General features: G+C 37.7%; 1 protein-coding gene across 45 annotated transcripts in view; it reads right to left on the reverse strand.

Moving 5' to 3' along the window:
• Positions 1–26720, reverse strand: part of LOC114660357 (protocadherin alpha-C2-like) — a 480950-nt gene that overhangs the window by 74753 nt on the left and 379477 nt on the right. For 38 of the 45 annotated variants that reach the window (XM_051934061.1, XM_051934046.1, XM_051934066.1 and 35 more), the window contains one exon: positions 23467–23586. The exons of 6 other annotated variants lie outside the window; for them this stretch is intronic. In XM_051934061.1, coding sequence (XP_051790021.1) covers positions 23467–23586 — 120 coding nt within the window. Of the gene's footprint in view, positions 1–9808; positions 12325–23466; positions 23587–26720 lie in introns of those variants that run through there. One more of the 45 variants, XM_028813017.2, reaches the window with a different exon arrangement.

Genomic DNA, 26720 nt, shown 5'->3' on the forward strand with positions numbered 1-26720 from the left:
CAATTTCCATTGTACACCAAATCCAGAAAGTGCTGTTTATGAAAGCTGGGATGTGCAATAAAAACTGGGACAAAGAAAAACAAATAAGAGAGCAAAAGAGGTGTGACTGGCAGAACTAAGATAGTGACTTATTAAGAATATCCTTTGAAATCTGAAACAGTACATATACATACATACATACATATAAAATTATAGTATGTTGTCAAGCTTTGAATAGAAGTTACATTAAACATGCTAAATGAAGCAATAAAGGAACATTTTAATTATAATGTGAAATATGCTAAGACCATAACGGCTTCAACCGCATTTTACCCTTAGCAAGTAAATATATTCAGATATAAATATTACCCCGGGGACAAATAAAGTTCTTTCCTCTGCTTCAGACTGTACAGGTTTAATTCTCTGAGTGTATCAGAGTAGGTTAATCATTTCACATTAAACACAACTTTAGTCAATAAACAACATACTGAAAACTCTCATACAGTTGTCAGTGGCTATTGAGCAACATTATGAGCTGGGAAAAAAATGTAATTGAAATTAGTAACGTGAAAGTTAATAATCTCAATCATCATCAAAATGAATTAGGTATATGACATACAGTAGTATTGCAAATATCACAAATGTTTTTAACTGCATTCATTATTTGGAGTAGAAGCCTGTGATTTATGAGCAGATCTATCAACTTCATTAAAGGCTCTTCTGACCTTTGTGATGGAGCTACCACTTTGTAAGATAATGCTCCATATGAAGACACTAAAACCCAGAAATATTCATTTTTGTCAGAAGCTAATTATTTTTAAAATAAAAATGAAATCATTATTTTGTGGGCTAGGAAAGAATGCAGAGACCATTTCATGTTCATGGTCAGAAACTAGAAGGAAATTCTGGTGCAGCGGAACTGATCATGTCATAATATCCAAAACCTGTTTCTGTCTATTGAGGTGCTTAGATTTAGAAGATGCAGGATTAACAGATTTACAGGTTTTCCAATACACAAATTAAAAGAAACCTTTTGGTTATTTAGTATCTATCTATCAGTTAGATAGATAGAAATAAAAGGCACTATATAACTGATAGATAGATAGAAATGAAAGGCACTATATATCAGTTATATAGTGCCTTTCATTTCTATCTATCTATCGTTGTAAGCCATATCCTTATCAAAATACCTTTGGAGCTCTTCATCACCATTTTTAATTAAAGTATATGGAGAGTAAGAGACTATTTGGGCAGCAAGGAGTGGTATGCAACAACCCACTAGTCTATTGTAGGCTTGGGCACATTCAAACACATTATGCTACAGTTTACAATGAAAAGATCTACACACATTTTTAACAAAGTGAACAAGAATTCAATTCAAAATGAAACAAGATAAAAAGGCGTCCAGATAAGTTGCCCCCTCACATTTCACCCCAGCACATTTTGAAACATGCTTGGGGCAAAATGTGAGAGGTGAAATTTCTGTAAACTAGATAAAAATACCAAACACAACAACAACGAACCCTTGCATCTGCCAGGAACTCCAATATCTTCCTCACTCCTGTTAAGATATTCTGATTAGATTTGGTTAAGTGTGGTATGAAATTCAGAAATGATACTATCTGAAACACAATGCTTCTCATACCAAGAATGGTTGCTGCCTGTGTGGAGTTTGCATGTTCTCCTCATGTGTGCATGAATTCTTATTCATATAATCTAGTTTTGTCTTACACCACAAAGATGGGTTTTATTATCGTGCTTGCAGTGCTGCTGAAACAGACTTATCAAATCTTGAACTGGATTGCAGAGATTGGAAATTTGATGGATGGGTTCTAAAATATGAGAACAACAATAAAAAGAAGAATATTAAATGTACAGGATGGATCCATTGGATAGTGTTTTCCCAATTGCTGCCTGTATGATGCTTGCCCATTGTACATACTTTAATTTCTCTCCCACATCCCAAAATATGTGAATTAATTTAAACTGTTATTTCTAAATTAGCCTGCTAACTAACTGAAATCATAAATATGGCAGAAGGGGTGTGAGGCACTCAAAATGATCCACGGAGAAAGTCAGGACCTTTACTAGTCTGTCTTAACTGTAGGTAACTAGTGCCCAACAACTACTACCTGCAGGCTTTGGCCTGCTTAAACACAAGAAGAGGATCTAGCTTTAAAAGTTCAAGAAAAAAAAAAAAGTTCCAAAATATATCAAATTGTTGTACAAGGTAGAGAAAACTTTGAAACCCTCTGGTTTGTGAGGACAAATCACCAAAAAAAAAAACACAACAGAGAATCCAAAGAAGAAGCAACACTCCGAAAACAATTCCTTACAAACTCAATGATCCACTTCTAGGACCCGCTGTTTGATCAGAATATAAAAGGTAGGGGTAGATCTCCACAGCAGTAACAGATGGGGGTCCCCGCTTTCTGGAGTTTCATCCATAAAGTACAAGGACTGGATGAACATTTAAAGTGAATGAGTACATAAATATTAAATAATAAACACAACAGAAAATAAATGATTCTATGAAATCTACACCATCAAGAAAAAGTAGGAATTGATCTGTGATAGAAATGTTTCACTCATTGGTAATCGTATATAGCATGTTCAATAGTAAGCAGGTCAAATACGCTAATAATAATACATTTACTTATTTGTCCAACATCTTATTCCAAAGGAACTTACAACATTTGACATACAGTTAGTTGGTTACATTTTTTTTTCTTTTTCAATTGGAGCACAGGCATGTGAAGAGACTTGCTCATGGCCACACGGTGTCAGTGGTGGGATTTACACCCACGACCTCAGAGTTTGAAGTCTAAAGCTTTAAACACTACACCACACTGCATATTAGTGTGTTCTTTAAAAAAAAAAATCCAAATATTCTAAACAGAAAAGTTACTTACTTTTGAAACATCTGTTAACCATGCAGCACTATAAACAAGGCTCATTGTCTTAGAAAATGTCCTGAGAAAAGTTGGGCATCACAGCTAGTTGAAGGTTTCAAGGTTACTTTACTGTCATCAGCAACAGTGTACATGGTACATATGAGACGTGTCTCCATGAGCCACAGTGCAACATACAACAAAGTGTGACAGAACAATAAAATAAATAGAAAATACAGCAATGGAACAGTATAGTGTGAAAGGGGTTTAAATATTCCAGAATAAGTAATATTGCACCATAGGTGGATTGGCAATTCTAATTTGGCCCTAGTGTGTGCTTGGTGTGTTTGTGTGTGTCCTGCGGTGGGTTGGTTCCTGCCTTGTGCCCTGTGTTTGCTGGGATTGGCTCTAGCAGACCCCCATGACCCTGTGTTCGGATTCAATGGGTTGGAAAATGGATGAAGTATGAAGTAATAAGTCACCATAAGTGAGTTTGACACCCACTGCATGCCCAACCTACCTGGAAAAGGGTCTCTTTTTGAACTGCTATTCCCAAGGTTTCTTCCATTTTTTCCCTACAAAGGTTTTTTTGGGAGTTTTCCTTGTCTTCTTAGAGAGTCAAGGCTGGGGGGCTGTCAAGTGGCTGGGCCTGTTAAAGCCCATCGCGGCACTTCTTGTGTGATTTTGGGCTAAAAATAGATTGTATTATATTGTATTGTATATCATACTGAGGCAACTGAGTGAGTGCTAAGTTTTAAATTATCAAAAGCACATAACCGCATATAAGTGTGCCTGTTGTGACAGTAAACAGAAGGTAAAGTGCAGGTACGGTTTAAAAAGTGTAATAGGAGACATATATAAAGCATAGTGACATAGTACACTGGAATGACACTTGGTTTGACAGGAACTAGACATTTTTGTACATTCAGAATTCTGATGGGCTGGGGTATGAAACTATGACTCAGTCTTGCAGAACCAGAATGGAGGCTTCAGTTCCATTTTCCAGAAGGTAGAAGAGTCAATCCGACTGATGGGAATGGTCCGTCACAATGTTACTGGCTTTGTCATAGCAGCGGCAAGTAACAAAAACAACAGTAACACAGAAAAATAAATATGAAGGTAAAGCATTGGCTGTAAATAAAGCACTTTCAGTACAAGTGGGTTTTGCATAAGTGGCCCTGTGATGAACTGGCAAACCACTGAAGGTTGCTTCCTGTATTTTGGCTGGTGATGCTAGTATACAGTAGGCTCCAGCTCTCCACAATTCCAAACTGTATTAAAAAGGTTAAGAAATTTTATATTTCTATTGGATAGTGTTGTGTTCTTTAAGTGAGAAAAAATTAAAGAATGTTATTTGTTAATAGTATTGCTCAAAACAAAAAGGAAATTGATAATCTTATGAGGAGTGGAAAATTTAACATGTTCTATACTTGCTCCCTAAAGTATGATTAAAGCGGCTGTGAAAATGAATGGGGCTGCTAAAGATCAAAATATAATTTGTAAGGTGATAACAATAACATTATCATTAGTTGCAACAGGGAACTTAGTCTCTGAAATTTATAATAATAATAATAATAACAACAATAGTTTATTATTAATTATTATTACTTAGTCTTCTGCTCACATATTTACAAACCTACACAAGAGCCACAGCACATTTTCAAACTGTACCTTCAAGATGCCCATTCACAATGAAGACAGCCTTGTGTGAAATGCTTTTAAAAAACAATAGAGCATAGCTACACATGTTACAGAACTAACCTTTTTTGAAAAAAGGGTCACTTGACACTTTCTTTGTGTACTGTTTAATACTGGTTCTTAAATGTTGCTTCCATTTTTGTTATTCTACTCTGCCTTGACGTATTAGAACTTTAACAAACTTATGCAGACAAGCAGACTGGAAGCGACTGTGTCCTCATCTGCACAGGTCTGATCTCCACACACCTGAACTTTACCGAGCAATACTCAGAAATGCACCTTTAAAGTTCAGATCTGTCACAGATTTTTATTTGGTAGGCCTGATATGCACAAACAATTCAAAAGACTTTGACTTGCGTTTTATAAGGTGTACCAACTAATTTTATATATAACAATAAAAAGAAAGTGGTAACACTCAAAATATTTCAAACATTCAAATGCCAGTTTATCTAAACTGAACAACCTCAACAACTAAAAACTAACAATATTTGTCATGACCAACAGTGTGAGAGGAAATCATACTGAAATGTACATGACTTTCTATAAAAGATGTTGCTGACCTGTAGTGATGAAGTGCCAGCCTCTTAAAATATTGTTATAGGGCAAAAAATAATTAGAATGGCACAAGGCAAATGAAAAAAGAGAACTGTATTGTCTAAGTCAGAGTCCTCTAAATGTGGAGAAATGGTTTAAACCACCAGGGACGGACGGACAGACAGACAGAGAGAGAGAAATAAAGAGCAAGGCAGTGTGGCACAGTGATTAAAGCTTTAGACTTCAAACCTTGAGGTTGTGGGTTCAAACCCACTATTGATACAATGTGACCCTGAGCAAGTCACTTGACCTGCCTGTGCTCCAATTGAAAACCTAAAGAAATGTACCCAGTTGTATCATAAATGTTGCAAGTTCCATTGAATAAAAGAAACTGCAGACAGACAGACTCTGCTTTGTCACTCATCTTTTATTTTCAGAATCCATCTTTTATCCATTTTCAACAAACATTTTTTCTTGTTCAAAGTTATATAGAAAAGGATGCTAATGTTCACATACACCCAAATGGACTGGTTCCCCGAGTGATTGTTTTCTACCTTGTGCCCGCTGCTTGCTGGAATAAGCTTTGGCTTCCCTGTCACCCTACTTCGGATAAAACGGATTAGAAAATGGATGGAAGTATGTTCAAATCCACACTTGCAAATAACAAATTAGATAGATAGATAGATAGATAGATAGTATTCTATCTATCTATCTATCTATCTATCTATCTATCTATCTATCTATCTATCTATCTATCTATCTATCTATCTATCTATCTATCTATCTATCTATCTATCTATCTATCTAATCTTGGATGTCAGGGACACACCTACATAGAACAGCCAAAATGTAATACATCTTGACTCATATATAGCATTTCAAAATAAATGCTGTTTTGTAAAATATATTCAATTTCATATCAAGCAAACATTATTTGTGAACTGTGGCAAAGGCACCAAACTGAACTGTACTAAGTGGAGCCTTGGAAAAAAAGGATGGCAGATCCACCATGTTTCTAGAAGGCAGACAGCACAGTAACGATTGCTTGTTTCTGAACTTCTACTTGGAGAGCAAGACGAAGATAAAGGTCTAGCAAGAAGACAGAAGACTTTGTAACTGAAAAATGCTACCACAAGGTGTTTAGTTGTGACTGTGTTTTTTTTTTTTTAAAGTGGATGAGGCAATAGGAGATGACCAAGTTGCATTTAATCTACATATAGCAAGAGGTGAATATCATTACTGCTTTACATTCAAATAAATCTATTCATTTCTTGGATGCAGCTGTCAAAGTTGCTTAATTTGCTCTGTTACAAATCCAAGATTTTAACTAAAAAGTCTAAAGTCAAGAAGTATTGCTTTAGAGGTACAAAGTAAAAACTGAGTGAAATAATTAGTAACAAATATTTTACTTAAAATGGTGATAGATAGATACAGTGCATCTAGAAAGTATTCACAGCGCATCACTTTTTCCACATTTTGTTATGTTACAGCCTTATTCCAAAATGGATTAAATTCATTTTTTTCCTCAGAATTCTGCACACAACACCCCATAATGACAACGTGAAAAAAGTTTACTTGAGGTTTTTGCAAATTTATTAAAAATAAAAAAACTGAGAAATCCCATGTACATAAGTATTCACAGCCTTTGCTCAATACTTTGTCGATGCACCTTTGGCAGCAATTACAGCCTCAAGTCTTTTTGAATATGATGCCACAAGCTTGGCACACCTATCCTTGGCCAGTTTCGCCCATTCCTCTTTGCAGCACCTCTCAAGCTCCATCAGGTTGGATGGGAAGCGTCGGTGCACAGCCATTTTAAGATCTCTCCAGAGATGTTCAATCAGATTCAAGTCTGGGCTCTGGCTGGGCCACTCAAGGACATTCACAGAGTTGTCCTGAAGCCACTCCTTTGATATCTTGGCTGTGTGCTTAGGGTCGTTGTCCTGCTGAAAGATGAACCTTCGCCCCAGTCTGAGGTCAAGAGCGCTCTGGAGCAGGTTTTCATCCAGGATGTCTCTGTACATTGCTGCAGTCATCTTTCCCTTTATCCTGACTAGTCTCCCAGTCCCTGCCGCTGAAAAACATCCCCACAGCATGATGCTGCCACCACAATGCTTCACTGTAGGGATGGTATTGGCCTGGTGATGAGCGGTGCCTGGTTTCCTCCAAACTTAACGCCTGGCATTCACACCAGAGAGTTCAATGTTTGTCTCATCAGACCAGAGAATTTTCTTTCTCATGGTCTGAGAGTCCTTCTGGTGCCTTTTGTCAAACTCCAGGCGGGCTGCCATGTGCCTTTTACTAAGGAGTGGCTTCCGTCTGGACACTCTACCATACAGGCCTGATTGGTGGATTGCTGCAGAGATGATTGTCCTTCTGGAAGGTTCTCCTCTCTCCACAGAGGACCTCTGGAGCTCTGACAGAGTGACCATCGGGTTCTTGGTCACCTCCCTGACTAAGGCCCTTCTCCCCCGATTGCTCAGTTTAGATGGCCGGCCAGCTCTAGGAAGAGTCCTGGTGGTTTTGAACTTCTTCCACTTATGCATGATGGAGGCCACTGCGCTCATTGGGACCTTCAAAGCAGCAGAAATTTTTTCGTAACCTTCCCCAGATATGTGCCTCGAGACAATTCTGTCTCGGAGGTCTACAGACAATTCCTTTGACTTCATGCTTGGTTTGTGCTCTGACATGAACTGTCAACTGTGGGACCTTATATAGACAGGTGTGTGCCTTTCCAAATCATGTCCAATCAACTGAATTTACCACAGGTGGACTCCAATGAGGCTGCAGAAACATCTCAAGGATGATCAGGGAAAACAGGATGCACCGGAGCTCAATTTCGAGCTTCACGACAAAGGCTGTGAATACTTATGTACATGTGCTTTCTCAGTTTTTTTATTTTTAATACGTAAATTTGCAAAACCCTCAAGTAAACTTTTTCACGTTGTCATTATGGGGTGTTGTGTGTAGAATTCTGAGGAAAAAAATTAATTTAATCCATTTTGGAATAAGGCTGTAACATAACAAAATGTGGAAAAAGTGATGCACTGTGAATACTTTCCGGGTGCACTGTAGATAGATAGATATATAGTTGCTAAAAACACAGAAGGTTTCTTCTGAATTGTGTATTGGAAAACCTGTAAATCTGTTAATCCTGTATCTTCTCAATCTAAGCACCTCAATATTCAAACCCTGTTGCTGTCTATTTCGACATGATCAGTTTTGCTGCACCAGAAACCCTTCTAGTTCTTGACCATGAACATGAAATGTTCTTACCATTCTTTACTAGCCCATATTTTCCATGACTTAAACAGCTGTCCTGTGTGTATATACATGATCTCATTTAATTTTTAAAAATAATTAGCTTGAGAAAAAAATGAATATTTCTGGGTTTTGATGTCCTCATATGGGGCATTATCTTACAAATGGTAGCTTTCACATGGTTTGAGATCTGCTGATAAATCACAGAGTTCTTCTCCAAAGAATACAATTAAAAATATTTGTGATATTATTTGCAATAATACTGAATGCAGTACACCTCATTAATTTTGGAAAACAGTTCCAGATTACATTTCACATTACTAATTTCAGTTACATTTTTATTCCCAGCTCATAATGGTGCTCAACAGTCACTTGTACTGACAACTGTATGAGAGTTTCCAGTATGCTGTTTAATCATCTGAAGTTGTGTTTAATGTGAAATGATTAACCTATTCATACACTTGGAATATTAAACTTGTGTAGTCTCAAGTAGACAAAACTGTATGAAAACTTACAGGTCCAGCCAAACTCTTTCAAATTGATAGAGGAATCTGGAGTAAACTATTGAAATGTGGAGTTGAAACAGAAACTTTGAACCTTTAAGAAGCATCTGCATGATATATTGGTATAGCTTAGCTATTATCTCAACAAACAAGCTTGGTCTCCTCTAGTTTGTCAGTTTTCTTAAGTTCTTGATAGCTGTGCTACCCGTCTAAGATGGGTTGAAATCTAAGTAATCAACACAGACCTCAGCACACATTTGCAGTGCACCATCTATTGTAATGTACAGTATTTCATAATACATGTAGCAATAAGATGCATTGTATTATGTTTCATTCCAACAGATGGTGTATCACAAACATTACCACTGCTTTTACAAACACCATGCAAAATAGCATGTAACAGAGACATAGCAACCAGACAAAAACATAGATACATTCCCCCCCCCCCCCCCCCGACCTTTTATAGAGGTTGATGATGTATTTACAGTCTGTGTTTATTGTCTGTCAATAGTAATACTGTCACTAATCTGTGTAAGACAAGCAAGTAAGACTTCCATTGAATTGTGTACAAAAAACTTGAACACAAACTTTTTACAAGCAGACTTTACCACAACATTAAAGTACAGTTTTCCATTAACATGAACAGTGCTGTTTTTTTCTTTCATATTACATTTTGTCAAATACTTTACTGTTGTTTTCATACTTGAAAAGTTAAAATCATTAGGTGCATTGAGAGATGCCATATTATTGAGGAATTATATTAAGTCTTAAAGTCACTGGTCCAAAATACAGAAGATACGGGAAAAACTTGACTCATGTTGGGTACAGTTTTGTGAACACGTGTATACTGAGCATTTTTTTTTTTGCATGTGTGTTATTTTTTTAATTACTTGTAATTATTACATGTTTTACTAAATCAAATATATAAAAATCTGTACCTACCGCTACAATAGATGGAGATTTCAGATTGCTTGTCGTTTTTGATGATTTGCAGGTGTTGTTCCCATTAATTATAACAGGATCGCCATGGCAAGTTACGTACTGTCCGTATTGTCCATCACAGACTAAAAGGTCTCGTCTTGTTGGGTCTGTCATCATATACTTCAAATGTTGACTGTGAGAAGACTTCCATGTTTCATCAGGGTAAGAGGAGATCATGTGGCTGCCATATTTGTTTATGTCTGTCTCATTTTTGTGACATTTTATGAAAATAAAAATCAGTAATGAACTTACAAATATTAATGATATTGAAACGATTGAAATTAATAAATATATATTCAACTTTGGAAAATCTTCTGATGTTACTGTTTTTTGTCTGAACTCGGAAAGTGCATCAGAAGCAGTTTCAGCAAGCGATACTGTGAGAGTAACGGTGCTGGACAGTGATGGGTCCCCGTTATCTTTAACAATAACTACCAAGTTGTGTAGCGCCGAGTCTTTTTCTTCTAAAAGACGTTTTGTTCTAATTTCTCCAGTATGTGAGTTAATGCTGAATAGATCAGATTTCTCTGGTAGTATATTATATGACAGCAATGCATTGTACCCCGTGTCTGCATCATAAGCTCGTACTCTTGTCACAAACGAGCCGCCACTCGCTGAGAATGGAATTGTTTCCGAGTAGTCAAGGCCTTTGCTGGAATAAGATGGTAGGATTTCTGGTGAGTTGTCGTTCGCATCAAGAACAAAAACGGTCACAAGGGTACTACTACTTTGTGGAGGAGAACCACCATCAGTTGCTTTTATCTGAAACTGAAACATTTTAAATTCCTCATAATCAAAAGATTTAAGTCCATATACATCTCCTGTTGCAGAATTCACATTGATGGAAAGAGAAGCAGGCATGCCGTTGATTTGATTGTCCAATAATGAATAGGTTATTTGTCCAGATTCATTTAAGTCACTATCAAAAGCAGAAACAGTGATTATCAAAGATCCGGGAGGTCCATTTTCAGTTATGCTAGCTGCGAAAACGGCTTTTGTAAAAACAGGCGAGTTATCGTTCACGTCGGCTACCTGCACTGAAATTACGGTGCTACTTGACAACGGAGGAGAGCCCTCGTCCGTGGTTACAACTGTAATATTATATACCGAGCAACTTTCTCGATCCAACTTACCATCGAGTATTAAAGAGTAATATTTTTTGTACGTTGTGCGCAACACAAACGGAGTGTTACCCTGGATGTAACAATGCACATTTCCATTTTTACCGCTATCTTTATCAGAAACCGTGAACAGGGCGATGACGGTACCACGTTCTTCGTCTTCCTTAACCGGGCTGGACAATGATGTCACCGTAACTTCGGGAACATTGTCGTTGACGTCAATCACCTCAACTAGTACTTTACAATGCGCAGCCATTGGCACTTGTCCTTTATCTTCAGCTTGAACTCGAAGTTCAAAGGAATTCTTGCTTTCAAAGTCCAGTGGTCTTTTAACCGTTATTTCACCGGTGAGAGAATCGATGTCAAACGTATCATAAAAACTCCCCTTGGCGCTGAAAGAATATACTATTTCAGCATTTTTTCCTTCATCTGGGTCAGTGGCATTAAGTTTAATAAGCGACGTTTTCAGCGGTACGTTTTCAAACACAGACACTTTATATACAGGACTGGTAAACACTGGAGCATTGTCATTAATGTCTAATACATTCACGGTTATAACGGAAGTTCCAGATTTCGATGGAATGCCGCCATCGAAAGCTGTTAGTATTAACTGAATCGAAGGCTGTACTTCACGATCCAAAGCCTTTTTAAGAACGAGTTCAGTCGATTCACTTAAGTCGTTGGGAGTCTGTAAAATAAAATACTCATTCGGACTAATTTCGTATTTACTAACAGAGTTTGTGCCAATATCTAGATCATGAGCACTCTCTAGAGGGAATCGTGCTCCTGGCACAGTTAACTCTGCAATGTTTAAAAATGCAGGCTCGTCGGTGAAGGCCGGAGCATTGTCGTTTATATCTATAATGCAAATTTCAACACGGTATAATTGTAGCGGATCATCAATAATAGCCTCTAAAGGAAGGCAACATTCAATATTATCTGAGCAAAGCCCTTCTCTGTCTATTCTGTCATTTACATACAGAATTCCAGTCTCAGGATTTACCTCAAAATATCTTCTCTTGGACGTAGTTGCAATTCTGAATTTGCGAGATTTTAATTGCTGTATACCCAGATTGAGATCCTTGGCTAAATTTCCAACAAAGGTTCCCTGATCGAGTTCTTCTGAAATGGAATAAACAGTCTGTCCGGAAGTTATATCCCAAATGTGTAGCAGCAACATAAAAATGCCAGTAATCCTCTCGTTTGCCATTTAATTCGGCGCAGTCCAAACAGCCGTCACAAAATAACTCCCAAAAATAAAAATAAAATAGTGATAACGAAAGAAAACACACCGCTCATAAAGTCCCATTCCATAAAAAATATCCACATTCAGTCTCGAGCTGGAGCTATTACAGTTTTATATTTAAAAAATGGCAGAGCCTTTATTCTGAAAAGGTGGAGCTGAGGCAGACCGCATGTGTTTTATCAATGTTGGTAAATAGCGACATCTTTTGACTCGAATTGAAATTAATCTTCACTCCGCAGTGTAACCAGAGATACAAAGACGATAGGAGGGAGATTCTTTATCTTAATAGCAGCATGACGTATGTTATGTACTTTTTTATTTTTATACTTAAGAGAAATTACATTGATGCTCTTTATACGTAATCATATTTACTTAATGAAGGAAACAGAAACGGCAATTTAAGAATATCAGAATAAAGATATTTTGGAGTGTACATAGGGGAATCTGTGGCTGTAATCTGTTTGTGTACACCAAACACTAATAATAACAAAGCTCTACGAACTGACGGGCTTGGTTTAGAAAGGCAATTCACTGACACAAAGAAAAAAAAAAGTACGTTTGAAGGGGCAAAATGACATACCGGAAGTATGGACAGGGAAAAATGTCACCAGCAAAACAATGAATAAAATTAGGTTTTGCTTCAGTATTTTCCAAGCTGTATCTGCCTTCTTATTTAATTTATTTTACCTTATTCTGTGTGTTTTTGCTTACTTTAAATTGAACTTGAATTTGCCAGGGCATTGTTGCTAAGAATAATATTCTATCTATCTATCTATCTATCTATCTATCTATCTATCTATCTATCTATCTATCTATCTATCTATCTATCTATCTATCTATCTATCTATCTATCTATCTATCTATCTATCTATCTAAGTCATATCCTTATCAAAATACATTTTGCGCTCTTCATCACCATTTTTAATTAAGGTATATGAAGACCATGACACTATTTGGGCAGCAAGGAGTGGTATGCAAGAACCCACTAGTCTATTGTAGGCTTGGGCACATTCAAACACATTATGCTACAGTTTACAATGACAAGATCTACACACATTTTTAACAAAGTGAAGAAGAATTCAATTCAAAATGAGACAAGATAAAAAGGCGTCCAGGTAAGTTGCCCCTCACATTTCGCCCCACCACATTTCGAAACATACTGGGGGCAAAATGTGAGAGGTCATATTTCCATAAACCAGATAAAAATACCAAACACAACAACAACAAACCCTTGCATCTGCCAGGTACTCCAATATCTCCTTACACTCGTTAAGATATTCTGATTAGATTTGGTTCAGTGTGGTCTGAAATTCAGAAATGATACTGAAACACAATGTTTCTCATACCAAGAATGGTTGCTGCCTGTGTGGAGTTTGCATGTTCTCCTCATGTGCGCATGGATTCTTATTCATATAATCTAGTTTAGTCTTACACCACAAAGACAGGGGGCTTTATTATCTTGCTTACAGTGTTGCTGCAATAGACTTATCAAATCTTGAACTGGATTGCAGAGATTGGAAATTTGATGGGTGGGTTCTAAAATATGAGAATAACAATAAAAAGAAGAAAAATAAATGTACAGGATGGATCCATTGGATCGTATTTTCCCAATTGTTGACTGTATGATGCTTGCCCATTGTACATACTGTAGTTTCTCTCCCACATCCCAAAATATGTGAATTAATTTAAACTGTTATTTCACATCTATCTATCTATCTGGAAATTGCTGTATATATTTATGTCATATGCCTTTTGGCAAAATGTGTGTGTTTCTGTGGCTGAAGAGTTGGACTTGAAGGTATAAAATATTATCTGTATATCCCTTATACTTATTATCCGTTTACAGTAGTGCTGATGTTTAAGCTACAGAGGAATGTGAACATTTTGCATTTTGATGATGTAGTTCACTTTTATGCACTTCATTACTTTCTTATTTGTGCCCTTGATATTTGATAATGATTGAAAATGTTAAATTATCCTGGTGTGAATAAGTGTGGGTGCATAAGTGAGTGAGCTTTACAATAAACTCCAATTTCATCCCAAGCTGATTCCTGCTCAGCTCTCAAACCTAAAGGGATAGACATTAAAACAATTAGATTTTAGAAAAATACATAAATATTACCAGTTGGAAAATTTAAATTTACCTACTAAACCCAATGATTTCATGACATTAAGCAGTACACTTTTAAAATGTGTTTGACAAATGCACTTCTGGGTGAAAAGAGAACACCAATGATACTTGAGTACCAGCCTGTTTGTAGTTTTCATTTGGGGATGCAGCAACAAACACCAGTGCAGTTATCCATAAAACACACAGGCATGACGTTTAGAACAGTTAGCTTTGTAGGTGTGCTGTTTTGTGGGGGAAAAAAGACAGAGAGAGAGAGAAAGAGCCCACTACACAACAAAGATTTTGCAAAATTGTGCCACAGTATAGTGACTATATTTTAAAATAATTATTTTTTAAAATCTTTCATTTTTTTCAATAAAACTCTTTAAAAATCAAATATTAAGTGGAGACTAGAAACTGAACCTTTATGCGCAGATGTGAAGATGCATTCCTCTAAAGAAGGAAAATGTGAATCTCAAGTTTAAATGGCAAGTTGGGAAAAATTCTTTAAGGTTAAAAATTACTACATTATAAACAGAAAAGAATTCTCAGCAAACAATGAAACACATTGTTGAAATATTGGAAATTAAGTTGTTTCTTTTTCTTTTTTTTTTAAAGACATTTCAACTAAGTGGTGCAGTGGTTAGTGCTGCTGTTTCGCAGCTCTAGAGCCCTGGATTCGAATTCTGCCCAAGGTATTGTCATATTGTTTCAAAATCTCCTGAATATTTATACCCTTCAAAATAAAGGTGCCAGAATGGTTCTTCAGACTGGTGCCATAGGGGAACCAGTTTTTGTTCCCAAACGAACCATCCCCTGGTTCCATGAAGAACCTTTATTTATAAAGAAAGTATATTATGCATATTTGGCAGATACCTTTATCCATTGCATTTTCCAATATTTGGCATACAACTGGTTACATTTCTTTTGTTTTTCTACTTAGAGCACAGGCAGGTGAAGTGACAAGCCCATGGTCACTCAGGATCAGCTACAGAATCTGATCCCAAAACCTTAGGGTTTGCTGTTCAAAGCCTTACTAATACACCATAGTCACTCACTACCTGATAACATAAGGCAACATAAATAGGCATAAATAAATGCTAACAGATTTTTTAAACACCAATGTGTTCCTGATTTAAAAGGGCTCCTTACTGCATATAATAAACACGGGATGTTTAGATTTTCTTGATTTATTACTGTCATCTTAGGTAGCTTACTATACATTAAATATGACAGTTCTGTCCACATATTAGGAACCTCAGACTCAAATGGCTCTTTGTGAAGTAATGGTTCAACATGGGACCACACAACCCAGTAAAATGCCAACAAGTTACCTTTATTTTAAAGGGTGTATATGGATTTTTCACTTCACATCTCAATATAAAAGTTAAATGCGTTAGTAGCTGTAAACTGGTGCCGAGTCAGTGATTAAGGGTGCGTGCTGTATGTGAGTTTGCCTTGTAATTGCCTGTTGCTCTGTTTACTGATAGTCTACCCTTCAAAAACAGAAACTGTTAAAACATATTAGTTGTCAAGAAATAACTCATAAGCTATATAAATATCATATTGTGGTATGCAAAAGCAAAACCATTGTTTCCAAAATAAAAAAAAATACTCTCTATGAAAATATAAATATGTAGTATAAACCAATATGCAATCAAACAAACAAACAAATAAAATGCTCGAATTTAAAGTTTAATTGACACTAACGAGATTTTGTGCACTTATGTTTTCAGGAGACTTCACAATGTAGTTTGTCGAAAACAGGACCCTGGACAGCTCTCGCGAGCGGCAGTCACGTGCTGGTAGGTAGGCGGGTCACAGAAGGCTTTAGAGCAGGAAATGGAGTGAACAGAAAAAGTGCGCCGATGCTAATCAGCGGCTTCCAACGTTTATTTGCTTGATGTGATCCAGGCAGCCGCGATTAATTATATATTCAAGCAATTGATTGTCCTTTGAGAATTAAATTTCGCTTGTCATTTCAGTGTCCACGGTCAGCTAAGATTGCGCGTATTTATTGTATTCACTCCATACTAAGCTAAGGGTGCTATCTAATTAAATAAACGATTAATGATTGTAAAATGGCACTCTGTTTTTAAGTTTTTAGATAGATAGATAGATAGATAGATAGATAGATAGATAGATAGATAGATAGATAGATAGATAGATAGATACTTTATTAATCCCGATGGGAAATTCTTTATTTTTTATCTTAGCCCATGGCTATTATGAAATTAAGTTTTATCCTGAATGATTTTAGTGAGGAGATTATTAAGAAGGTGTTAAATTGTAGACATCTGCATATAGAATATATTAATGCATATTTAATTTTTGAATTTTAACTTGGTAGGATGGCATCATAATTTAAGAAGGTATGCTGTCTACCAATATAATAAAACTTGTTCTTTGAATTTAATATGTTGAATTGTTTTGATTTAACATATTCCTTTGCTGGGTTGTAGATATACTCTTACATTAAAAATATTAATAACCAAAACTACAAGAAAATTGACAAATATAGCAGACCGACCTTAATACTTGGCGGCTTAAAATTGATAATTGGAAGAAATAATGAGCTGATCTTTAAAAAGGATAAAAATACATAGCACAACAACAGATTGTTTGGGGGAGGGATTCTAAACATTTATCCAGGCATGTTTTTAACTCACATAATCCAGTACAAGGTTAAAGAAAAATCTAAAGCCTTTTCTGGCTCCATTTTACTAAGAACGAAACGTAGCATAGAATATAATAACAAACACTTAATGCAAGCAACAATACTCACTCAGCGAAGCATGAAAACACTTTAAATACATCTTGAAATTCTGCAGTAGATAAGTCACACAATCATGCAGATACAAGGACAACATGGCAACTCCACATAGACAGTGGTTTAATAAATATCTGAATGTGGACTTTTGGATCAGGCAGGCAGTAACACTAACAACTGTCACTCCCAAGTGAAGCTCATCAGGTTTAGAAACCTATAGGCTACACCTAATTGAACCAGACCTCTCATTTTTATGCATAATGCTCTGTTTTATGCATTTCCTACCAGGATTTGGCTGGTGACTGATGAACACAAAACTCATTTTTCTGCTTGCCACTGTGACAACCCTAGGACTCATTGTTTCCTAGCAATGAAGCCATCAACTTGAATAATGATGCTTTCAAAACAGAATTAGTTGGAAGGTCTCCAGGTTGAACTTGGAGGTTCCGACCCACAAATAAATGCATCCACTGTCAAAGGTATTAGCCATGTTTAGGTAAACTTTAATGAGGCTACAAACAATGAGTTTCAGTTCACATCCAAGGCATTAACCTTTAAAACAGAAAGGAAGATGAGACATTGACCAGGCTGTGATGAATGCTTCCCCCAGAATATTTGAGATCAGTTGCAAGTGAAGAGTACACTCCTAAACCCTGTGGATATACCCTCTTTGGAGCAGGGAGTTCCAGAAGCACTGGTTTGGGTTGAGACAATATCTGTGGCTGAGATTTCTGTGTTGATTACACATTTCCAGTGGCATTTTCTTTTCAGTCAAATGAATAAAGTTAGTATTTGTCATAAAACATCATGAAGACAAATACAATACGCACTGGACAGACAATATTTTGGATAATGGCACTTTCTAGTAAATAAAGTATCAAAGTGCTTTAATATTGACTCTGGATATGGCCATATAATTGTACACCTTCACATATTTTCTGAAATTTCTTTATCCAAGGAAAAGCAAATACTCAGCACTATAGAAATCTGCTAAAAGGGAACTTTAAACACGTACTACAACATTTAAAAATGGTAATTTTATATGAAAGCATGTCTTTCGCAAGTCTTTACTGTCTGAAGTCCTTGGAGCTATAAAAACAAAGTTGCTTGATTATTTTATTTCACGTTGTAATTGTCTAAATTCCAGTTAGACTAAAATTCACAGCTGCGCATTTCTGAAAATATAAAAGTCCCAACAAATATGTCCTGTAAAGTTTCTAAAAATAACAGACATCAAAACGTGCCAGTTTTAATTTAACACCTAATGCCATACATAAATAATGTAGAACCAGTGTCTGCCAAATTCGGGCAGATTTCCCATTTGTTGAAGGGAAGTCAAAATTTTTCATTCAAATTGTTTTGCATTTGAGGAACTTTATTTAGTTACCACACATTTGCTTTATCTGGGAAGTTTTGCTACATGGCAATTTTGGGACTTGCTATGAGTTATCATCAGTAAAACCTCCAAATTAAATTTATTGACCACACATGCACCTTTATTCGATCCTGGGCACTGCCAGGGTGCCACACTAGTACACACACACAGATATTATATATATATATACATAAACTGCTCAAAACATTTAAAGAGACACTTTGAAAACACATCAGATCACTTTGGGTAAAAGGTAATCTGTTAGGAACTAAAGGATGACACATCATTTGATGGAAATGGAAAATGATCAACCTACAGAGGGCTGAATTCAAAGACACCCCGGAAATCAAAGGGAAAAAATGATGTGTCAGGTTAGTCCATTTTGCCGAAATTTCATTGTCGCAACTCCAAATCGTAATCAGTAGTTTGTGTGGCCCCCACATGCTTGTATGCATGCCTGATAACATTGGGGTTGTTTGCATGCTCCTAATGAGATGATAGATGGTGACCTGGGGGATCTCCTCCCAGATCTGGACCAGGGCATCACTGAGCTCCTGGACAGTCTGAGGTGCAACCTGATGGTGATGGATGGACCGAAATATAGTGTCCCAGAGGTGTTCTATTGGATTGAGGTCAGGCGAGTGAGTGTGGGGGAAAGTCAAAGGTATAAATTCCTTCATCCTCCAGGAACTGCCTGCATACTCTCACCATGTGAGGCCGGGCATTGTCGTGCACCAGGAGGAACCCAGGACCCACTGCACCACCATACGGTCTGACAATGGGACCAAGGATTTCATCCTGATACCTAATGGCAGTCAAGGTGCTGTTGTCTAGCCTGTAGAGTTGTGTGTGTCCCTCCATGGATATGCCTCCCCAGACCATCACTGACCCACCACCAAACCAGTCATGCTGAACGATGTTACAAGCAGCATAACATTCTCCATGGCTTCTCCAGACACTTTCACATCTGTCACATGTGCTCAGGGTGAATCTGCTCTCATCTGTGAAAAGCACAGGGTGCCAGTGGTGGCCCTGCCAGTTCTGGTATTCTATGGCAAATGCCAATCGAGCTCTATGGTGCTGGGCAGTGAGCACAGGGGCCACTAGAGGATATCGGGCCCTCAGGCCACCCTCATGAAGTCTCTTTATGATTGTTTGGACAGAGACATTCACACCAATGGCCTGCTGGAGGTCATTTTGTAGGGCTCTGCCAGTGCTCATCCTGTTCCTCCTTACCCAAAGGAGCAGATTCTGGTCCTGCTGATGGGTTAAGGACCTTCAACGGCCCTGTCCAGCTCTCATAGACTAACTGCCTGTCTCCTGGAATCTCCTCCATGCCCTGGAGACTGTGCTGGGAGACACAGAAAACCTTCTGGCAATGGAACATACTGATGTGCCATCCTGGAGAACTTGGACTAGCCGTGTAACCTCTGTAGGGTCCAGGTATCGCCTCATGCTACCAGTAGTGACACTGAGTGTAGCCAAATGCAAAACTAGTGAAAAAACAGATGAGGATGGAAAAATGTCAGTGGCCTCCACATGATAAACCATTCATTCCTGTTTTGGGGGTCGTCTCTTTGTTCCTCCTCTAGTGCACCTCATGTTAATTTCATGAACACCAAAGCAACTGAAACTGATTAACAACCCCCTCTGCTATTTAACTGACCAGATCAATAGCTTAAAAGTTTCATTGACTTGATGCTATACTTTCATTAAAAAGTGGTCCTTTAACTTTTTTTGAGTAGTATATAAATATACATAGATATATAACACACATATATGTGTATATTTATACACATATTACATACATACAATTTTCTTATAAATACACTTTGAGAATTCTTTTAAGCCCATTTGAGGTTAACTTAACACTAGTACTTTTGCTGTGGAACTTTGAGGAAAAACTTTCTAATAATCTGGTATTATGCAGTAAAGCCATTTTTCCCATTTATCCATGGATGAGATGCCATTTCATCTTAGTTCATTGCAGGGCTTTATGTTATTAATTTGTCTATATATATAATTCTCTCTGTCAGAAGAAACCTGTCCATAAAAACATTATGGACACTACCTTCCACATCAAACATTAAAACAAATACTGATAAATATATATAAATTGTGAAGGATTGCTGGCTTTTTACTCCGGCCCTCACCCCCAGGCCGCCAGGAGGAGCTCTCCCAGCAGCGTGGACATGCCCCGAGATCCAGCAGGGCCTCATGGACTATGTAGTTTTTATACACAGTCCTGCTGGATACCTTGGGGGCCACCGGGAGTCGCTGTAAGGGGGCTCGTGGACTCTTATGTGCCCTATAACCTGGGAGTACGTCACGGTCACGTGACAGGAAGGAACGACGTGCTCCCGGGGTGAAGAAAAGGACTGTTTACCCTGACCCGGAAGGGAAAAGGAACTGTGGACTGATTGGACAGAAACACTTCCGGGTCAGGGGATATAAAAGGACGATGGGAAATCCCAGACGTTGAGCTGAGCTGGGTGGAAGGGTGGCAATGCGTCTGGGAGTGGAGGATTAATTATTGTATTGTTTATTAGAATTATTATTATTTGAGTATTGTGGAGTGGAGGGTGCTTTGTGCACATTTATTATTATTATTATTAATAATAAACTATTATTTGGACTTTTATCTGGTGTCAGATGTCTAGTCTGAGGGTTCAAGGGGTCACGGAGATCGTAAACTGTCACAATATATATATATTTTCTGTATATAAAGAGTGATATTTGCCCGGACACCACCAGTCGGAGACCACATCTTTATCCAAATACCTTTTATTCTCTTCTCCACAACACACAAGCCAGTCCTGCACAAGTCCCACAATGCGTGTAGCCCCAGTCTCCCTTCTCCTGGGCCTTCTCTCTCCTTGTCCCTGGGCCCCCTGTCCTCTCTCTCCAGGAGCTTCGTCCTGATCCTGCCCCCGACTCCAGCTCAATGACAGGAGGGAGGCGGCCCCCTTTATCCTCACCCGGATGAGCTCCAGGTGCTCTCCATGACGTCACGGTCTGGTGTGGCGGAAGCATTAGGAGAGCACCCAGAAGCACTCCGGGTGACCCTGGAAGGATCGTCCTCCATCGGTGTGGTGGAAGTGAATAAGTCCCGGGGTCCATGAGGCTCAGGGCACCACCTGGCAGTGACCAGAGGCCCCAACGGTCTTGAGCCTCCCTGCTCCCCTTCCGTGGGCCTCTTCTACTCCAGGGCGGTTGCCCCCTCATGGCCCGGAGGACAAATATGCCAGCACCAAGTCCTTCCAGGTGTCCCGGCCGGGTCTGACGCCCAGCCGTGTACGACAATATAAACATGTGTGTGTGTGTGTGTGTGTGTGTGTGTGTGTGTTTGTCTTTACTATTATTTCTCAGGTAAACCATTGTTTTTGCCACTTGTGGATGCAGAATGCTTGATACCCTATGAGGATTGACTTCAGATGTAATGCCCAAGAAAAACTTTCAAATGACAATAACAAATATACTAGAAAGAAGCAAAATGTAGTTTGTTTAACTTTCTGTTTGAATTGTATTTATTGTCCAACAGTTAGTTGATAAAGACTGCTTGCTAAAATAGCTTGCTGACATGTACAATAAAAGAAAGAAACTTGAATGAAGTACCTAGAATACAGAACTAACATCAGCACACAGATAAATGTATTTTTACAGAAGAAGTGGTCCAGAGCTAGGCAGAAAGAACAATTCTCATTATCTAGGAAAGGCGTGTCTCTGATATGCTAAGGCATTTTAATGTTGACCAGAATTGTTGCATTTAGCAGTTAACCCCACACAAAAAACAACAATAAACTATCATGGTTCAGTTTGTTATCCAAAATTAAAACAGTATCTAAAGCAACAGAAAGCAATTCATCTCAAAAAATACTGAGAAAATTCTCCTCATAATGTTTAAATATGGAGTGACAATCTATTTATAAATGTATCGCAACATTAAAACTTTTCACAAAAATGGATTTGTGGTTGTTTAACGTCGTGTTTGTGTAGAGAATCACATTTAACTGTCAAACTGTCAGGCTCATAAATCTAACACTTCTTTCTAAAATAGCTTGCTAATATGAAAGCAAAAAGAAAGCAAGAAATTTGAACTAAACATTCAGAATGCAGAGCTGACACTGGCACATATATTACTGTATTCTCAGAGAAGAAGTGGTACAGGCCAAGAGAGAAAGACACATACACTGTCATCAATTTCTTTCTCTCCGATACACTAGTGGTTTTAATAGCTGGCAAATGTGGCTGCATTATGCAGTTTAACTCATGCAAATTAAGTTGTGTTGCATTTGCAAGGTCTCAAAAATCAAAAAGAAATACCATGGGCCGCTCTTATTATCCAAAATTATATCACAAGCAAAAACAACAAAAGACATTCATCCCAAAAAGTACTGATAAAAATTCTGCTGACAAAGATACTAATGCTCATAAGAGTGACTGTTACTTGCATTATGAAAACGATTCACAAAAAGTTATTTCGTGAATGCTTTTCAGTAAATAACACCTACAGTTAAGAAAAGCCAAGCAAAATGACACCTTTTATTGGCTAACTAAAAAGATTACAATATGCAAGCTTTCGAGGCCACTCAGGCCCCATCTTCAGGCAAGATGTAATCTGAATCTTGTAATCTGAAGCAGGGGCCTGAGTTGCCTCGAAAGCTTGCATATTGTAATCTTTTTAGTTAGCCAATAAAAGGTGTCATTTTGCTTGGCTTTTCTCTACATTCATAAAGGCTAACACGGTACAACACCCTAGTACTACACCTACAGTTAAGAAACTTTGGTATGATCTTAATCTTTATTAATTAAACTAAACAACATATTCCAAGGCAACAGCTTAGCAAAACAAAAAGGTGATATTGAAAATTCTCAAACAATGAGACAATCCAGAAGTAAATAAACTAAAGACAACAGCTGGTAAATGGAAGACATAAAGCAGCTGGTGCAAAAGAAGCAGCCATTTCACAAACGTTCTTAACATGAATATTACTCACCACTTGGGCAATTTTAATTCCACTGTCGGACACGAGAAGAGTATTTGTATTGCTTCCCACCTCCACCATGCTGTCCCTGTTCATTCCTGGTCCAATAAACACCAGCTGTTTGTCTCCTGTCTGGTAATGAAAAAGAGATCCACTAACTTCTGCGTAGTTGGCGCCATCTAAATACTTGTCACTTATTAAACTGTGCTGTGCCTTGTGACACTGGAAGCCAATAAGGGTAACGATACTGACTACGAATAAAAAAGATACCGAACCCAAAACGATAATCAAATAAAATGTCATTTTATTCTCTTGTTTTTCTTCTGTGGAGCTGCTTTTAATTTCAGAAAAAACATGTGCTTCTGTGTTTTCAGCTCCTGTCACAATAACTGTAGCAGATGCAGAAAATGAAACACTCCCGCTGTCTTTAACCAATATGATAATTTTTTGGACAGTGACATCGGACTCCGTAAAAGCACGAAGAGTTCTAACTTCCCCTGTATAGCGCCCAACACTAAACAGAGACCTGTCAGTGGCCTCCTCCAGAGAAAACGAAAGCCAAGCGTTATATCCCACATCGGCATCATAGGCTCTGATTCTTGTCACCAAATATCCCGCTTTTACATTTCTAGGGACCGTCTCTTCCACAACTGCAGTTCCATTCGTTGTAAAAGGAAACACGATTACTGGCGGATTGTCATTTTGATCCAAAATAAAGACAGTGACAGTTATGGTAGTGCTGAGCGGTGGGACTCCGGAATCTTTGGCTACAACACTGAAGGTAAAGCTTTTCAACTCTTCAAAGTCAAAGGATGTAAAACAAATTACTTGTCCATTGTCAGAATTAATACTGAGAAAAGGCACCACGGGCTTCTCCACAGCTTCATTTTTATCTAAAGCATACGTGATGAGGGCGTTTTCATTCGTGTCGGCATCCACTGCACTTACTGCCAGTATTGAAGTTCCAGGAGTGTTATTTTCCTCGATATAAAAAACGTAAGGGTCTTGTAAAAATTTAGGAGAGTTGTCATTCACGTCCAACACGTTAACTAGAACTGTTTTATACGATGTCAGGGAAGGCTGTCCAAAGTCTTTCGCAGTTATCGTTATGTTATACTGGGATTCAGACTCTCGGTCCAGTCGTGAATTAGTTATTAAAGAATATAAATTTTGCTGATGCGATGGCTTTAATTCAAACGGCATATGATCGGAAGACTGGCATGTTAATTTGGAATTAGCGCCAGAATCAAGGTCAGTAATGCTGATTAGTCCGACTACTGTACCTGGCTTTGCGTCTTCGAAAACGGAACTCGAAAAGGATGTCACTTCTATTAGGGGCGCGTTGTCATTCTTGTCTATAATTTTTATTAATACAGTGCAGATACTGCTCATTGGCACTTGTCCCCTGTCTGTAGCTTTCACGTCAAGCTCATAAAGTTCTTTCTCCTCAAAATCAATTGCTCCATTAACTGTAATCTGGCCGGTATGCATATCAAGTTGGAATATTTCAGACACTTCATCTGGAATTGAATTTTCAAACGAATAAATGATGTCACCATTGCTGCCTTCGTCTAAATCCGAGGCGTCTACTTTGAGAACAAGGGTGCCCACTGCTACATTTTCCTCCAATGTTACAGAATAAACCTGTTTGTCAAACACAGGTACGTTGTCATTAACGTCACCAACTATAACAGTAATATTTAGATCCCCAGATCTGGGTGGATCTCCGCCATCATAGGCCGTGAGCAAAAAATCATGCCTTTCTTTCTCTTCTCTGTCAAAAGGTTTTTGCAACACTAACACTGGAATTTTGTTTTTCTTGCTACGTTCTTCGACATCAAGATTAAAATAATCGTTTTGATTTAGTCGATATAATTTTAAAGAATTCACACCGCTATCAGGGTCGTAGGCCCCCTGTAATGTGAAACGCGACCCAGCTGGTGTTAATTCTGAAATGTCTAGTGTTTTTTTCTTTTCCTGGAAGGCAGGGGAGTTATCGTTTATATCTATAATTTCAATTTCTACTTGATGCATTTCCAAGGGATTTTCAATAGCAATCTTTATGCTAATTAAACAAGCCTTGTCTTTGTCACACAGCGCTTCTCTGTCAATGATTTCATTTACAAACAGAGCTCCGGTCTTGTGATTTACCTGCAGCAGCTGCTGTTTTGATCCTGAAATCACACGCAATCCACGGCCGTGAAGATTTTTAATATCGAGACCCAAATCCTTAATAACGTTTCCGATGATTGTCCCGGGAATGGACTCCTCAAGAACAGAATAACGCAAGTGTGCGAAAGCAAATTTCCAGAAGTAAAGATGAAATGTCGAAAACAGAACAATCCTGATATGGCCTCGTAGTCCCTTCATCGTTAATTTATTTTAAAACAGACTTTTCTCACGCAGATTATCCTCTCAAATTAACACTCCTGTATTCCAGTTATTTAACTTAAAGTTATGTAAAAACAAAATACTCCCTTTACGACCAAATGGCATTCAGAAACAAAACCAGGCAATCCTCTCTGCAACAGAAAAAAGGCATTTTGAGTGGAGGGAGGGCTTCACAGTAATGATTCTTCTCTACCGGCACTGGTGGAAGGTTGGAAGGCAGTGACACCTTGTGTTTGTTTTAAAAAACTGCACTGAGTTTTATTGGATAGTTTTGATTATCATAAATGACTTTATACTGATTTTTATACACTGTTTTATACAAATTATTTCCAATAATGACTTTAAATCCGAAACGTTCTTCATAAAATTTAAAAAAGAAACTCTTTCAAGTTAAAAGGAGACTTTTCACAATAAATAAGTCCACTGGTTGCAGAATTAGATGTTATTTTTTGTTAAGTTAGTTAAGTTCTTCATGTAATATCCACTTCAGTTTCAATATTTATTTATTTATTTATATTCAAGATCTCATTTTTGTGAACTTTACTCACAGGATGATTAAATAACTTTACTTAGACATGGTGGGCAGGAAATGTGTTGTAAGAGTGGCTGACAGTCGTGAAAGTCAGCGTTAATGAAAGATGAGAAATCATTTTAATATTTGCACTCTAGCATTCAGTTTAATCTATTGTCCATTATTTTGTTATCAGAACCATTATATCCAGTTCATTGTCACTCTTAAAAATGCTGGTTCTTTAATGGCATTTTTTTGTTTCTTTACTGGTTGAATGATTCTTTGTATGACTATTGCTTTACCAGGCACCACCTCATTTTAGGATGGGTTCTTTGCATATGAAGTTGATTCTTTGTGCTTTCAA

The sequence above is a fragment of the Erpetoichthys calabaricus genome, chromosome 11 (genome assembly GCF_900747795.2).
Source record: "Erpetoichthys calabaricus chromosome 11, fErpCal1.3, whole genome shotgun sequence".
In the NCBI taxonomy this organism is placed as follows: Eukaryota; Metazoa; Chordata; class Cladistia; order Polypteriformes; family Polypteridae; genus Erpetoichthys; species Erpetoichthys calabaricus.